The sequence below is a fragment of the Phocoena sinus genome, chromosome 3 (genome assembly GCF_008692025.1).
Source record: "Phocoena sinus isolate mPhoSin1 chromosome 3, mPhoSin1.pri, whole genome shotgun sequence".
Lineage (NCBI taxonomy): Eukaryota > Metazoa > Chordata > Mammalia > Artiodactyla > Phocoenidae > Phocoena > Phocoena sinus.
Genome location: NC_045765.1, coordinates 112,118,060 through 112,134,562, shown reverse-complemented (window position 1 = coordinate 112,134,562; position 16,503 = coordinate 112,118,060). Strand labels below are relative to the sequence as shown.

Sequence of the window (16,503 nt, the reverse complement as noted above, 5' to 3'; positions counted from 1 at the left end):
AGATTCTGATTCAGAGTCTGGAGTGAGCCTGGGAGTGGGTGGAGTTAACAAGCTCCAGGTGTTGCCAGTGCTGCTGGTGCAGAGCATTCTGAGTGGGGAGGCATCAGGGATGGCAGCGTGGTCCCCAGACCTGCAGCCCTGGCCTCACCTGGGAAATTGTTAGAGATCCAATTCTAGGCAGAAGTTTGAGAGTCACTATCATATTTCCATATTAGAAAACTCAGTATTTGCCAGGTATGAAGCAAAGTGGTGCTTACATGGTAGGTATTTGAAAGCAATTAAAAGAGAAGCTGGGCAAGGGATAAAAGAGAAAACATCTAAGCCTGAATGGTCGCTTGCATTAAGTGTTTTCCCATGAGATAAGCATACAAAAATGATTATCACTGGGCTACATCATGAGAGTCCTTCTCTGTGTAAAGGCTTTTGCAAGTGCATGTTGAATGTAGGGCCAGTGGCCACTAGTAAGAGAAGTTTTGACCAAGGGATACCAGCCATACCTGAACATGCTAGATCGGAGACTGCACAAAAGGTTGTTTAAGTTTTTCCAAGAAAATACCTAACAGCACAGGAGATATTTATTTTCAGCAAATTAACAACAACGAAAAAAAGCAGCTTGAGATCCTTCTTTTTGATCTTGTGTAATCTTAAATATTCATATGCATTTTCATTTATATCAAACCAATGCATGTTGCTTTGATATGAGTAACATTTTAAATTACCATCAAGATAAAAGAGCAGAGATGATGTTATTTTGAGTCTGTAAGGCTCGTAAAATTAACCGAAGTGCGGAGATCTGACACGGAGCATCAGTTGGTATCCAGGCAACTTCTCCTCCGTCTCGGTGCTATAGTATTTTGAGAAACCAGGCTCGGAGTACGTGAGAACAACGACAACAACTTGTCCATGGCTTTGGGAGCTTACGTAAAGGTAACCATTGAGGACAGGGATCCAGAATGTTGCATGAGGCGTTTTCTTTCAGTGTTTGGAGAACACTGTTGGTGTTTGTTTGCTGTTTGGGAATTTTCAGAAGTGTATCTTCAAGTGGTTTTTGAAAATAGAGCAGATAGCAAGGATCTTTGATCTATGCATCAGATAGTCATACCTTCTGAGGAAATACTCATCAAAGTATCTTCAGTAAAGAAAGATGATCAAAGAAGTTCTGTATTAGACCACTCACACTATCACTTTCCTTGCATGTAAATGAAGGGAGGGTCTCGAATGACTCAGTTTCCATAATCAAATTTCTCATCCAGCGTTCAAACTCCACTGCATTACCGAAGTCATGTCATTATACATGAAAGCGTTCAGTTTTGTCATGAAGTTTTTGGTCAAGAATGTTCACCCTTAAAGATTGCTTACACTGATTATTTAAGAGAAGAGTGCTTTTCTTCATCTTAACCAGGTTTTTACCCCTTTTCATCATATTTGGGGTGGGGAAGACGCAGAAAACAAGCAAACGATACAAAGCCAAAGGCTGAAAACTCTGATCAAAGCCAGCGCTCTTCTGTATAATCAAGAAATATTTCAAAGTCACTTATCATTCCTTTACAAATGTATGCACAGATATGAACAACCATTTTGTGTTTTAAATAATATCTACTGGGTTTTATCACTGCATTGATTACGATGAGAAACTTCACAAAGAATCTCTCAGAGGCGCAGCAGCTGGTTTAGGGACGAGGGTGCACTCGGGTGTTTGATAGCCTTGATTTCTCACCATCACACCAGCTCTTTTGCTTGTCATAGATTTGACGCTATCAGAGCACATGGATTTTTTTTTTTATCACTACTGTATTTGCTTTTTTCAAAAAAACACTCATTTTAAGGAAAAACTTCCTTATCGGTATTCTACCATGAAATGCTTTAGAGACATCCGTATTAAGTATAATCAACAAAGACCAATAGGATGTTCAAATCATTAACAACAGTGTTTTCACCACAAGCTATAAGGTAAAGAACCTGGTTAACCTCAGTTCTTATGGACTCATATCTACTGAACTTCTATGTGCAGGTACTATGTTAGCACTCAGTATACAAAGGTAATCAAGTGAGACACAGCTCCTGCTAAGAGTAGGACTTACAGTTGGGAACGATAACAAACAATCAAATAAGTACAAAGTTATGAACTGTAAAAAAACGTAATAAAGGAAAAGTCCATTGAGAACATAGGACACTAGGACTTAACCTCGTGAGGGACTGGGATGGGCAGGAAATACCCGGGAAGGCTTCCCTGAGAAACCACCGTTCAGCTAAGATCTGCAGGATAAATAGGCAAAAGGAAGAAAATGGGTTGGGAAGCTTTCTGGGTAAGAGTCACATGTGCAAAGCCTCTGAGGTTGTAAAGAGCATGGAAAAATTAGAGGGATGGCAGTGTGGCCTGCAAGCTGAAAGCCCAGGACAGAGTAGCAGGGGTCAGTGGTGCATCTGGGGAGCTGGCAGGGGCCAGGGTGAGCACAGCCTCATAGCCAGGTTGTCAAATGGGGCTGACCCTGAGACCAATTGGGAAGTGTGAGTTTTAAGCAGGAGAATGACAGGATTAAATGTACAGTTTTGCAAGATTACACTCATTGAAAAGTTGAGAATGGATTAGGTTGCGAGGGTTATTGCTGAGGTTAGAGTTAGATGAGAGCTGATGGTAGCCTTGTACTCTGACAATGGAGAGAAATGGGTAATCCCAGAGGTATTTAGAAGTGAGATTTTACAGGATTTGATGATGGACTAGTCAAGAGGATGAGAGAAAAGGAAGCATCACGGATGACTACCAGGCTCACATACTGGGAACCTGGTGATTTTAATTACAACTGATGCCTCGTATGACTGTCATTCCGTGATGACAAAAGCAGATTCAGATATTTCTACCAAATGCTATTCACACTCTCCCAAGGTGATTCTGAAATGAATGTTGAAGGACGTATCTAGTATTTATTTGCTTGTTAGCTTGTTATTGTTGTGATCCTGGCCTTGACTCATTATTTTTTTAACATCTTTATTGGAGTATAATTGCTTTACAATGGTGGTTAGTTTCTGCTTTATAACAAATTGAATCAGCTATACATATATCCCCATATCTCCTCCCTCTTGCGTCTCCCTCCCACCCTCCCTATCCCACCCCTCTAGGTGGACACAAAGCACGGAGCTGATCTCCCTGTGCTATGCGGCTGCTTCCCACTAGCTACCTATTTTACATTTGGTAGTGTATATATAAGTCCATGCCACTCTCTCACTATATCCCAGCTTACCCTTCCCCCTCCCCGTGTCCTCAAGTCCACTCGCAACGTCTGCGTCTTTATTCCTGTCCTGCCCCTAGGTTCTTCAGAACCAATTTTTTTTTTTATTCCATATATATGTGTTAGCATACGGGATTTGTTTTTCTCTTTCTGACTTACTTCACTCTGTATAACAGACTCTAGGTCCATCTACCTCACTACAAATAACTCAATTTCATTTCTTTTTATAGCTGAGTAATATTCCATTGTATATATGTGCCACATCTTCTTTATCCATTCATCAGTCGATGGACACTTAGGTTGCTTCCATGTCCTGGCTATTGTAAATAGTGCTTCAGTGAACATTGTGGTACATGACTCTTTTTGAATTACGGTTTTCTCAGGGTATATGCCCAGTAGTGGGATTACTGGGTCGTATAGTAGTTCTATTTTTAGTTTTTTAATGAACCTCCATACTGTTCTCCATAGTGGCTGTATCAATTTACATTCCCACCAACAGTGCAAGAGGGTTCCCTTTTCTCCACACCCTCTCCAGAATTTATTATTTGTAGGTTTTTTGATGATGGCCATTCTGACTGGTGTGAGGTGATACCTCATTATAGTTTTGATTTGCATTTCTCTAATGATTAGTGACGTTGAGCACCCTTTCATGTGTTTGTTGGCAATCTGTATAGCTTATTTGGAGAAATGTCTATTTAGGTCTTCTGCCCATTTTTGGATTGGGTTGTTTTTTTGATATTGAGCTGCATGAGCTGCTTGTATATTTTGGAGATTAATCCTTCGTCAGTTGCTTCACTTGCAAATATTTTCTCCCATTCTGAGGGTTGTCTCTTCATCTTGTTTATAGTTTCCTTTGCTGTGCAAAAGCTTTTAAGCTTCATTAGGTCCCATTTGTTTATTTTTGTTTTTATTTCCATTTCTCTAGGAGGTAGGTCAAAAAGGATCTTGCTGTGATTTATGTCAGAGTGTTCTACCTATGTTTTCTTTTAAGAGTTTTATAGTGTGTGGCCTTACATTTAGGCCTTTAATCCATTTTGAGTTTATTTTTGTGTATGGTGTTAGGGAGTGTTCTAATTGCATTCTTTTACATGTAGCTGTCCAGTTTTCCCATCACCACTTATTGAAGAGGCTGTCTTTTCTCCGTTGTACATTCTTACCTCCTTTATCAAAGGTGAGGTGAACATATGTGCATAGGTTTCTCTCTGGGCTTTCTATCCTGTTCCATTGATCTATATTTCTGTTTTTGTGCCAGTACCATACTGTCTTGATTACTGTAGCTTTGTAGTATAGTCTGAAGTCAGGGAGCCTGATTCCTCCAGCTCCATTTTTCTTTCTCATGATTGCTTTGGCTATTTGGGGTCTTTTGTGTTTCCATACAAATTGTGAAATTTTTTGTTCTAGTTCTGTGAAAAATGCCATTGTTTAGTTTGATGGGGATTGCATTGAATCTGTAGATTGCTTTGGGTACTGTAGTCATTTTCACAATGTTGATTCTTCCAATCCAAGAACATGGTATATCTCTCCATCTGTATTTATCATCTTTAATATCTTTCATCAGTGTCTTATAGTTTTCTGCATAGAGGTCTTTTGTCTCCTTAGGTAGGTTTATTCCTAGGTATTTTATTCTTTTTGTTGCAGTAGTAAATGGGAGTGTTTCCTTAATTTATCTTTCAGATTTTTCATCATTAGTGTAGAGGAATGCAAGAGATTTCTGTGCATTAATTTTGTTTCCTGCTACTTTACCACATTCATTGATGAGCTCTAGCAGTTTTCTGGTAACATCTTTAGGATTCTCTATGTATAGTATCAGGTCATCTGCAAACAGTGACAGCTTTACTTCTTCTTTTCCAATTTGGATTTCTTTTTTATTTATTTTTCTTCTCTGATTGCCATGGCTAAAACTTCCAAAACTATGTTGAATATTAGTGGTGAGAGTGGGTAACGTTGTCTTGTTCCTGGTCTTAGTGGAAATGGTTTCTGTTTTTCACCATTGAGAATGATGTTGGTTGTGGGTTTGTAAAATATGGCCTTTATTATGTTGAGGTAAGTTCCCTCTATGCCTACTTTCTCGAGGATTATCATAAATTGGTGTTGAATTTTATCAAAAGCTTTTTCTGCATCTATTGAGATGATCATATGGGTTTTATCCTTCAGTTTGTTAGTATGGTGTATCACATTAATTGATTTGCATATATTGAAGAATCCTTGCATTCCTGGGATAAACCCCACTTGATCATGGTGTATGATCCTTTTAATGTGCTGTTGGATTCTGTTTGCTAGTATTTTGTTGAGGCTATTTGCATCTATGTTCATCAGTGATATTGGCCTGTAGTTCTCTTCTTTTGTGAACATCTTTCTCTGGTTTTGGTATCAGGGTGATGGTGGCCTCGTTGAATGAGTTTGGGAGTGTTCCTCCCTCTGCTATATTTTGGAAGAGTTTGAGAAGGATAGGTGTTAGCTCTTCTCTAAATGTTTGATAGAATTCGCCTGTGAAGCCATCTGGTTCTGGGCTTTTGTTTGCTGGAAGATTTTTGATCACAGTCTCAATTTCAGTGCTTGTGATTGGTCTGTTTATATTTTCTATTCCTTCTTGGTTCAGTCTCGGAATGTTGTACGTTTCTAAGAATTTGTCCATTTCTTCCAGGTTGTCCATTTTATTGGCATATAGTTGCTTGTAGTAATCTCTCATGATCCTTTGTATTTCTGCAGTATCAGTTGTTACTTCTGCTTTTTCATCTAATTCTACTGATTTGAGTCTTCTCCGTTTTTTTCTTGATGAGTCTGGCTAATGGTTTATCAATTTTGTTTGTCTTCTCAAAGAACCAGCTTTTCATTTTATTGATCTTTGCTACTGTTTCTTTCATTTCTTTTTCATTTATTTCTGATCTGATCTTTATGATTTCTTTCCTTCTGCTAACTTTAGGGGTTCTTTTGTTCTTGCTTCTCTAATTGCTTTAGGTGTAAGGTTAGGTTGTTTATCTGAGACATTTCTTGAGGTAGGGTTGTATTGCTATAAACTTCCCTCTTAGAACTGCTTTTGCTGCATCCCATAGGTTTTGGGTCGTTGTGTCTCCATCGTCATTTGTTTCTAGGTATTTTTTTATTTCCTCAGTGATCTCTTGCTTATTAAGTAGTGTATTGTTTAGCCTCCATGTGTTTGTATTTTTTCCAGATTTTTTCCTGTAATTGATATCTAGTCTTATAGCGTTGTGGTCAGAAAAGATACTTGATACGATTTCAATTTTCTTAAATTTACCAAGGCTTGATCTGTGACCCAGGATATGATCTATCCTGGAGGATGTTCCACGAGCACTTGAGAAGAAAGTGTATTCTGTTGTTTTTGGATGGAATGTCCTGTAAATATCTATTAAGTCCATCTTGTTTAATGTGTCATTTAAAGCTTGTGTTTCCTTATTTATTTTCATTTTGGATGATCTGTCCATTGGTGAAAGTGGGGTGTTAAAGTCTCATACTATGATTGTGTTACTCTCGATTTCCCCTTTTATGGCTGTTAGCATTCGCCTTATTTATTGTGTGCTATGTTGGGTGCATAAATATTTACAATTGTTATATCTTCTTCTTGGATTGATTCCCTTCATCATTATGTAGTGTCCTTCTTTGTCTCTTGTAATAGTCTTTGTTTTAAAGTCTATTTTGTCTGATAGGAGAATTGCTACTCCAGCTTTCTTTTGATTTCCATTTGCATGGAATATCTTTTTCATCCCCTCACTTTCAGTCTGTATGTGTCCCTACGTCTGAAGTGGGTCTCTTCTAGACAGCATATATACAGGTCTTGTTTTTGTATCCATTCAGCCAGTGTGTGTCTTTTCGTTGGAGCATTTAATCCATTTATGTTTAAGGTAGTTATCGATATGTGTGTTCCTATGTTACCATTTTCTTAATTGTTTGGGGTTTGTTATTGTAGGTCTTTTCCTTCTCTTGTGTTTCCTGCCTAGAGACATTCCTTTAGCAGTTGTTGTAAAGCTGGTTTGGTGCTGCTGAACTCTCTCAGCTTTTGCTTGTCTGTAAAGGTTTTAATTTCTCCATCAAATGTGAATGAGATCCTTGCTGGGTAGAGTAGTCTTGATTGTAGGTTTTTCCCTTTCATCACTTTAAATATGTCCTGCCACTCCATTCTGGCTTGCAGAGTTTCTGCTGAAGATCAGCTGTTAACCTTATGGGGATTCCCTTGTATGTTATTTGTTGGGTCATAGGGTAGGCATATGTTTAACTTTGTAAGAAACTACCAGACCTTTTTTGTAGTGTCTGTACCACTTTATACACCCTCCAACATGTGAGAGTTCTACTTGTTCCACATACTTGACAGAATTTCTTTTTTAGACATTCTGGTGGATGTGTAAAGAAAATATCGTCTTAAAATGATTATTCTTTAAGAGGAAAACTATCAAATGACCCTGAAATCACACATACACGCACGTGTGCACACACACACCCGGAATTCGTAGTGCTTTTGAGCCAAGCATAATCAGGTATCTGTACACAAAGCATTTAGCACAAGGACAGTAACACTTGTGGGAACCTATAGTATTTTAAGGAATTAAAAGATTGGAATTATGATTTTTTTTCTTCCCCAAAAACAGGCTGTAAGCTTCCAAGGCCTTGCTAAGAAATTCCAGCTTTGAGCTCTGGCAAGAGTGGCACAGGCAAGGCCAGCAGTATTCACATTGCAGAACCTTAGTGCTGAAGCCTGGGGGACACATGATATCAGAATTCTTAGTCATTACTGTATGCATTTCCATTACAAAAGGGAAAACAAACACACTACACTCTGGAGAGATTGGCTGACATGTAACCATTGAATTACGATTTCTTTGCTTTGCTTTAGCATGCATGTGACAAAACCTATCGATAGCAGAGATTCAAACCCTCCCCAGAATTACACAGAAAATTGTATTCAGACACATGCCCTTCACTGAACCCAGGGATATTGTCCTCAGACCCCAGTTTAACAAGCTTGCGCCGGGGCTTCCCTTCTGGGGCCTGACTGTAGAGAGCAATGTGACAAAGAGAAGTGGTTTTAGATGGAGAGAGCTGGGTTTGAAATTGGGATCTGCTGCATGCTAGCTGTGTGGTTCAGACAAGCCCCTCAGCTTCTCGAAACCTCAGCTTCTGCATCTGTCAGAAGGAATGACAACCTTTCCTCCTTTCAAGGGTGCTGTAATGACTAGATTGTAAGTGTAGAGCTGCTAGCACCGTGCAAACATGTAAGAGATGGCTGCTTTGGTCACAGGAGAAGTGGTTCCTCCTCTCTTCCTGCCCACAGGCCTCTCCTGGCTGCCCACCAGAGAGTGCCAAACTACAGGACCACTCGTTCTCTGTATTTCCTCAGTGAACCTGACTGAGAATTATGAGGAAATAATTTTGGGTTTTTTTGTTTTGTTTGGTTTTTTTTGCGGTAAAAAAACACTGCTGTGGCCTCTCCCATTGCGGATGGAGCACAGGCTCCGGACGCGCAGGCTCGGTGGCCATGGCTCACGGGCCCAGCCGCTCCGCCACGTGGGATCTTCCCGGACTGGGGCATGAACCCGTGTCCCCTGCATCGGCAGGCGGACTCTCAACCACTGCGCCACCAGGGAAGCCCTGAGGAAATAATTTTAATAAAAGCATTCATACCAAGTTATAAATGATGGGTGGGTTTAGCCTTCCAAGAAGAAAATTGTAATTCTAAAAGAATTGTTTTCATTCACATGAATCTTTGGTTGTAAAAGGAGGTATCTGGGAGAGGCAGGAAGATAACCTGAGTTGGAAGCTTCAGTAAAAACCTAGCACTGCTGGGGTGTGATGGGCAAACTGTCCTCAGGCACTGCTCTTACCACAGAGGATTGTGAAGGGAATTATGACCTGACACAGCCCTGCAGAACCTCTGCGTGCAAAGCAAGTGGTGATTGGTTGTTTGAGGAGTACTTCCAGTTTCTGCTGCTGTCCATAACGAAGAGCCCATCAGAGACAGATGAGCCAATTGAGGGCCACAGGTTTATGGGGATGCAGCGTGCTCAGCTCAGAAATCGCTGAACGCAACATCCTGTGTGGAGAAAGGCCAGAGCCACCTCAGCAGACGGACCCGGTACCTCTCCTCTCCCCTCCTCCCTGTCCCCTCTTCTCCCTTCAGGGGCAGGTGTACATTTCCGTCCCAAAGGCAGGGTTGGACTGTGCATCCGTGGACCTTGGGCTTCATTAGTTCCATCGAGACTAGATGGAGCACAAAGCCTACACTGACCTCCCAGGAGGCCCACAGTTCAATCAGCTGGCCTGCAGAAGTCAACGAAAGACAAAAAGTGGCTTTCTGTGTAATCTGCGGAGCCATGGGGCTTTGTTCCTAAAGGAGAGATGTATTGTGAGTCAAAGAGAAAAGCTAAGCATTTAAAGATCACTTGCTTTTGAGCTGAAGCTGACTGAGAAAAAGTTGTATTCATTTGGTCATCAGAACTTCATACTGCACTCAGTAGCTTTGTAGCGAATGATCTTTATTTGTAAAGGAAAAACATAAAACAGCTGTTCACAGAAGAAATAAAAAGTTCCCATAGTTACGGGATAAATAAGCCACAGCCCTTAGTCACATATAAGGCCAAGGTCTCACACAGGCTGGCCGTGTAATTTTTTCTGTAATTACGTGGAATGAACTGTGCAGAATAATTCATACAAAACCCCTATTTTAACACGTCAGTTTTACATGATGATTTTTCAATGGTTCAATCAAGCTGGAACATTTTACTGTATCTGAAATATATGGGACTTCTGGCTGTTACAGCTGATGTTGCTAAACCATACTAATCTTCCCCCCATAAACAGTCCTACATACTCATCTGTCTTGTTTTTCAGGTTAACTTACTCCATTCATTCAGTGCTTACAAATGTGTGACGGTTTGAGAAACTGGAAGTAGGTGGATTTAGCAGCAAAGCAGCATGATTATAATCATGATAATGCTAGGTGTGCCCCAGTAACAGTGTCTTAGTTATAAACACCAGAAATGCAGAACCCCCAAAGAAAGCATATTTATTATTTCTAATGTTAATAACTGCACTAAACAGTTGACAGATATGTACTGAGCATTCGCACAAAAAAGTTGATACCGAGAAAGAACTAGGTGCAAAATTGAATCTAAAGTTCAGGCTTTATGAAGAAACATTTAGTAAATTGACTGTCTATAATTGAAGTACATTTGAAGAGCTTTTGGGGAAAGTTTTTTAATATCCCAGGCTTAAATTTAGATTGCTTTTATATTACAGGAAAAATGTATAGCATGTCTGAAATATAAACAGAGTACATATAAAAATCTTAAATTTTGTTTTAAATTTTGTTTTTTTGTCTTTCTGCATTTCTGCAGACTGTCAAAATGAGAACAGCTGACTGGAGATCTAGACATCTTGCTTAGAAAGTGTATCCCTTGGGTATCTCCCTGCTTTCAGGCTCAGGCATTCTATAAGTGTCTGGATGTAACAGAGAATTTGTAGTATTATCAGCGGGTGTCCATCTTTCATCTGTTCATATTATCTGTGCAACTTCTTGTTTTCTTGAATTTTTCAGAGTTTTTAATGAAATTGGTTGGAAATGTAACTAATACCATATTTAAAATTTCTTTTTCTTGCTTTACCAAACTTCTGAACAACTTTAGATTCACAAGGTTCATCGTGACTCAGGAGATAATTCTCAAACAGGTGAGAATACTTCAATTTCACTCTTACATACTCAGGTGGAATTTGTGGGTTCAAGTCTATGAATCACTGAAGAAGTCTGGATTGACAGTCACCACCCCAGAACTTGGATTGCTGATATCTGAGTGCTGATACTGCAAGGTCTGAGAGCGAGGTTAAAAGCAGGATCCCTTAAAAAGCTTTGAATCTTCATTCATGGCAACCTTTTCTACTGAATGCCTTCTTCATCCTGGTTTCTTTTGCTGACTAGAAACCATGGAGAGCAAGGTAAACTGAAAAGAGAGAGTGGCCTGAAAGTCCAGGGGACACACATTATTATACCATAGTTAGTCTTCCCTTTCTTTGCAGCAGTCAGTGACTACATACAATTAGAAAATGTGAATGGGCCCTCGCCAGGCAGTCAGGAGCAGCAAATCACCATTTCAGCTGCCCACATCCTCACATCATACCTTGAGCAAGACTCTCACTGTCTGACTCTTGGTTTCCTCTGCCATAAAAAGAGGAGGCTGAACCTAATGACTTCTACATTTGAAAGGTCTAGAATTCTTTGATCATTAGAGGGGAAAATCAGTCTGCTACCAAAGATTTAAAATTCTCGTTCCTGCACACACACCACACATTCTCTCCCTTGTTGGTGGCTTTCCCAGCCACTGAGGCATAAAGTTGGACCCTGGGCTACTTACTGTAGTGCCTTTCCTGGATTCTAAAATGGACCATATTTTCACCTACTCAGAAAGATTTCATTTGATCTTTCTGAGCTTCAGTTTCTTCATTTGTAAAATGAATTAACAATGCCTGTGAGAATTAAAGGAGAAAATGTATATAATGTCTAGCAGTACCTGGCGTTTAACTGTTTGGTATCCTTCTCCTCTTCCCTCTACACTTTTTCTCTGTCTCTCTCTTTCACAGATGTTTTAGTTTATTTCTTTAACCTAGTGAGAATATTATTTTAACTTACTTAAGAGCTTCTGAGTGTCAAAAACTGTTATAAGCATTTTCATATCCTTTACAGTGCCCAGTATTGCCTTGCACATAATAGACACTCAGTAAATACAGAACATTGATTAACTGAAACCCTCCCATCTTGGAAAGCATAAGTTCCACCACTTATTAACTCTTGGACCTTAAGTTACCCACATAATCTCTCCAAGTTTAAATTTCCTCATCAGTAAAATGGGGATTGCACTGTGTAGCTTTCAGAATTGTAATGATTGTGTAAGATAATTACTATATTTAAAATAAATAGTAAAGCACAATGTCTGGTGCATAGTAGGTGCTCAGTAAGTGGTAGCTATTTTTTTTTTAATTGATGACACTGTATCCTTTTTTGCCATTGAGTACAGCTATTTGAATCTCTCTTATCCTTCTTTTCTCTGGTTTTAAAGTTCATTCCATAACATCTTTTGAGAGAATGAATAAATGAATTCTTTGATTTAAATGGCCTTTATTGAATAAATAATTTCTCCAAACTTTTAGTCTTTTCTGTTGCTATAGATTTTCTTAATTTTAGCTGAGATAAAAGTCAGAAAGAATAAGCATTATCCATCTTTGAGTAATTATTTCTAGTGAATGATTTAGAATTCAACCAGCCAGCCTGGGCTATAGCCTCCCTAGTTTAGTTTTATTTGGAAACTACATTTTGAGGAATTCTTGTGCTCTTTAATCCTGAATTTAATCTTAAATAGCTAATAAGTTAGATTTAATTTGTTATCTGGTAAACAACTGTTAGGAATATGTATGATTATTACATTCCTAAATGTAATAGGCTGAATCCAATGTCTCGCAAGTGACCACTATTAGTTCCTCAGGGTTTGAAAGATGTAATATGATCTTAACAATATAATTTTATAGGTATCTTATAAAGAAATACTGAATCTCAAATCCAAGGCTAGGAAAATTATTAAGGCAGGGTCTGAAAGAAAATTAGGCAAAGGGGTAGTAAAATAGTTTAAGTTAGGTGATTTAAGACAAGGTCTCATGGCTGGCTATGTTGTTCAGATTAACTTTATAATAGTTCTGCCTTCCACTTTATGCTGTATAAATATAATTCAAGTTTCGTTACTGATTTAACCTTTTTAAAATTGAATCAGATGTTTAATGACATTAAAGTAAATGGTTAAAAATGTGATCTAGAGAAATATCTAAGGCATATTATAAAGTGATAGCAAGTAGTAGAATAATATTATAACATGATCCCACATTTGCTTAAAAAGAAGGTATACATGCTGATGAACAAATGTAATTAATAGCAACAGGCAAACATGAACTTTATATTTACTATGTAGCAGGCACTGTTCTAAGTGCTATCTATGAATTAACTTGTTTACATCTCACAACAGCCTATGAATGCGGTGCTATAACTATCCCCACTTTGCAGGTGTGGATACTGAGACACAGAGAAGGAACATTCCCAAAGTTGCACAGCTATTAGATGGCATAGTGGAGATTGGAGTTTTGGCAGTTTGGCTCTGGAACTGGTTCTCTTAGTTACTATGCTCTCTTGCACTTTTTTTGGTGTCAGTAGGCAGTTCTTTAAAAAGCATTGCATCTTTTTTTCTTTCTTGGAATATGATCATTTATCAGTGTCTAAGAAAAGCATCCCCCTGCTGAAACCTGCACATCTGCCTCCTTTCTGCACAGTGAGGAGAAATTCTATGTTATGGTTAAGTTTCTCTCCTTGCTCATGGATTACTCCTACAAGAAGCAAATGCCCTGAAAATGCAATTTTCTGAAGCCACCTCTGCTGCCCTGACATTTTTATCCTTTGGTCCTCACTGGTAGCATGCACCGTTTGATTAGATCTCACATTAATGTGACAGCACATTTTGAGCATTAAATTCAAAGTCTGCAAAGACTTACACAGATTTTTTAAGTGCTTTTTTTCCTTCAGAAAACAAGGACAAAACTGAGAGTTAAATTGTTGGAATTTTTTGGGATCAGAAAACTGCTTTTTCTTCTCTTCATTCTTGGGATCAACAGTCTGCATCATTTGATGAAATCATATCCTCAGGAGAACCTAGAAAACCATCAAGAGGTCTTTTACAGAGGGACCTAAAATTGGTCCAAATTAGTTTCTCAAACTCTACTCTCTATGAATTTGACTAGTATTTTATTTCCTCAAATATCCCCATAAAAGCCTTCCCCACCCATTGAAATGTATTGTCCTTCATGTCAAAATGAACCCCTCAAAATTTCCCCCAAGTGTTTTTTTTTTTTTTTTCCGGTACGTGGGCCTCTTCACCGTTGTGGCCTCTCCCGTTGCGGAGCACAGGCTCCGGACGCGCAGGCTCAACGGCCATGGCTCACGGGCCCAGCCGCTCCGTGGCATGTGGGATCTTCCCGGCCCGGGGCACAAACCCTGTCCCCTGCATCGGCAGGCAGACTCTCAACCACTGCACCACCAGAGAAGCCCTCCCCCAAGTTTTACTGTTTATTTTCAAGAAGATATTTATTAATGGAACTAAGTAACCCTTAATAATAAGCTCCATTACAATGTAATGTGGTACCACAAGGAAAAGATGTCATTTTACAATTAATATGACTGATAATTCTGTGTGTATTGATGATTTGAAGAGACAGTGGCTCACTATTTCTTAAAAATATTTTACAGTGCTTAAAAAGTAACCTCGTTTTCTTTGGAGAATGAGGGAAAAAATATGTCTAAACTTTGCCTGTGAATAAGCTTGAAAACTAATCACTCTCCGTTACTAATCTGAAATCCTTAGAGTCTCATTCATTCAGACACAAGAACAGGAGGAAAGAGTCCATTGATGTGAAATCAATATCATCTCGAGGCAGTGATGGTAAGTTTTTCACATTTCCTTGACTCTAAAGTGTAGAAAATGACACAGGAATATATTTAAGAATTCCTCAGCATATAAACAAAACCCCAAGGAATAGGATTACAACTAAACTGGCTTTTTTCCTGTAGATGGAAAAAATTTTAGGCCCTTTTATTCTTTTTTTTACTTTTTATAGTCTTTGCCTTCTCTGTGAAATGACTCCATGCTTGTTCCTTTATGGCCTAACGTGTGTTAGGCCACATAACCACTAGAGCAGCTCAGTTTCAATAGCTAGGTCACTTTTAGCTGCTATCCTTCAGGTCACAATGGGAAACCTGAGCCTGAGGGAAGTGGCTGAACTAGCAAGGACCAAAGACTCTAGGGATAAGATGTATAATTCATAGAGGAAGGTGGATAGACCACAAGGCATGCAAGGGATTGGGACCAAGAACGTGAAGGAAGAAAGTGGACTGAAATTTTTCCCGATGGGCTGAGGGTGTAGATAGATGAAGAGGGTATCCATTTTAGAGGATAATGGATGAGGGCATTTCAACTGGATTAGTTCAGTTTTCAGAATAGAGTTTAAGATGGGATCATCCATTATCTCTCCAGAGCATGGGAGAATTGAAGGCTGAAGAGTATAGAAGGGCAGCAATGGTGGCTGCTCTGGCAGTGGAGATGGCTACAAAGATGGCTGACCGGCAGGCAGGCTCTGCTGACATCGGCTACATTAAGTTATCAGCTCTATAACATGCGAGTTCTATTCCCTCCTGCCTGCCTCTCAGGGAGGGGTAGGAAGATCTGATGAGAACAATGCTTTTAAAATAAAGCTTCTACCTTTTGGATTTTGAACCACATGTAAAGATAGGACATTTTAGATGGAGAGGATAATGGGTGAAGGAATTTCAACGGGATTAGCTCAGTTTTTACAGATGAGAGCTAGACCCACCGTGGGCTCCTGGTGCTAAGAACCTAAAGTCTTAGGAGTGCCTGGCCCTAACTCAGAATTAGAGGCGCTCGTTCTTCTGCCCACCCCACCCTGGCCACAGATCGTGCCTCCCCTCCTACACTGCAGTCATCCAGTTACCCAGCCTGTGGCTGAGGACTGAAAGTGATGGAACTGCCCAAGTTGGGCTTTAGTGACTTACGGGAAAGTAACTCCTGGGGGATCATTAGGCTGTTGGGATGAGGCCTCCGGATCCCATCAACCTTCTCTGAAATCCCCCTGTGGACCTGAGACTCACAAAGCCTTCCTGTCATCAATGTTCCAGGCCAGACCACCCTTTCCGGTCCCTGGCAAGTAGTGGCTGAGCTCTCAGCCTTTTAGGACTAAGAGATGGGTGAATTCATTGCTTTATGGGGAGCAGTGGAGGACAGTAGTCCTGTGGGAATCAGGCCCCCAAGTCCGTGCAGGGTTCCTTTGCTGCACTTAAGCGCAGCTGAGCCACCAGAACCAGATACAACTTTCTTGACTTCTCTCCAGCACCAAGCCTACAGAATCGTCGCTACCCATCCATGGCAAGGATCCATTCCATGACCATCGAGGCTCCCATCACAAAGGTGAGTATCAGCTGCTGCCCCTACTCTGCAATCAGGGCCACTGAACACTAGGCTATATTCTGGAGATAAAGTGATGAATGGCATACTAATACCTATATCATGGAGTTTACAGTCTAGTAAAGGAAACAGATATTAAACAAATAAGCACATAATAAATACGTAGTTATAAATTGCAATAACTGCCGTAAAGGAAAAGAACAGGTTTCTATGAGGGAAAATTAGGTTAGGGCTCTTGTTTGGTTGGGTGAGAGGGCTGGTCA

At 39.8% G+C, this 16,503-nt stretch overlaps 1 protein-coding gene across 3 annotated transcripts in view; it reads left to right on the top strand.

Moving 5' to 3' along the window:
* Positions 1 to 16,503, top strand: part of PDE8B (phosphodiesterase 8B) — a 151,345-nt gene that overhangs the window by 104,493 nt on the left and 30,349 nt on the right. For all 3 annotated transcript variants that reach the window (XR_004349109.1, XR_004349110.1, XM_032626077.1), the window contains exons 10-12: positions 10,862 to 10,904; positions 14,627 to 14,704; positions 16,167 to 16,243. Coding sequence is in view for 1 of the 3 variants with exons in the window: in XM_032626077.1 (XP_032481968.1) it covers positions 10,862 to 10,904; positions 14,627 to 14,704; positions 16,167 to 16,243 (198 nt within the window). In the remaining 2 variants the exon portion in view is untranslated. The remainder of the gene's footprint in view (positions 1 to 10,861; positions 10,905 to 14,626; positions 14,705 to 16,166; positions 16,244 to 16,503) is intronic.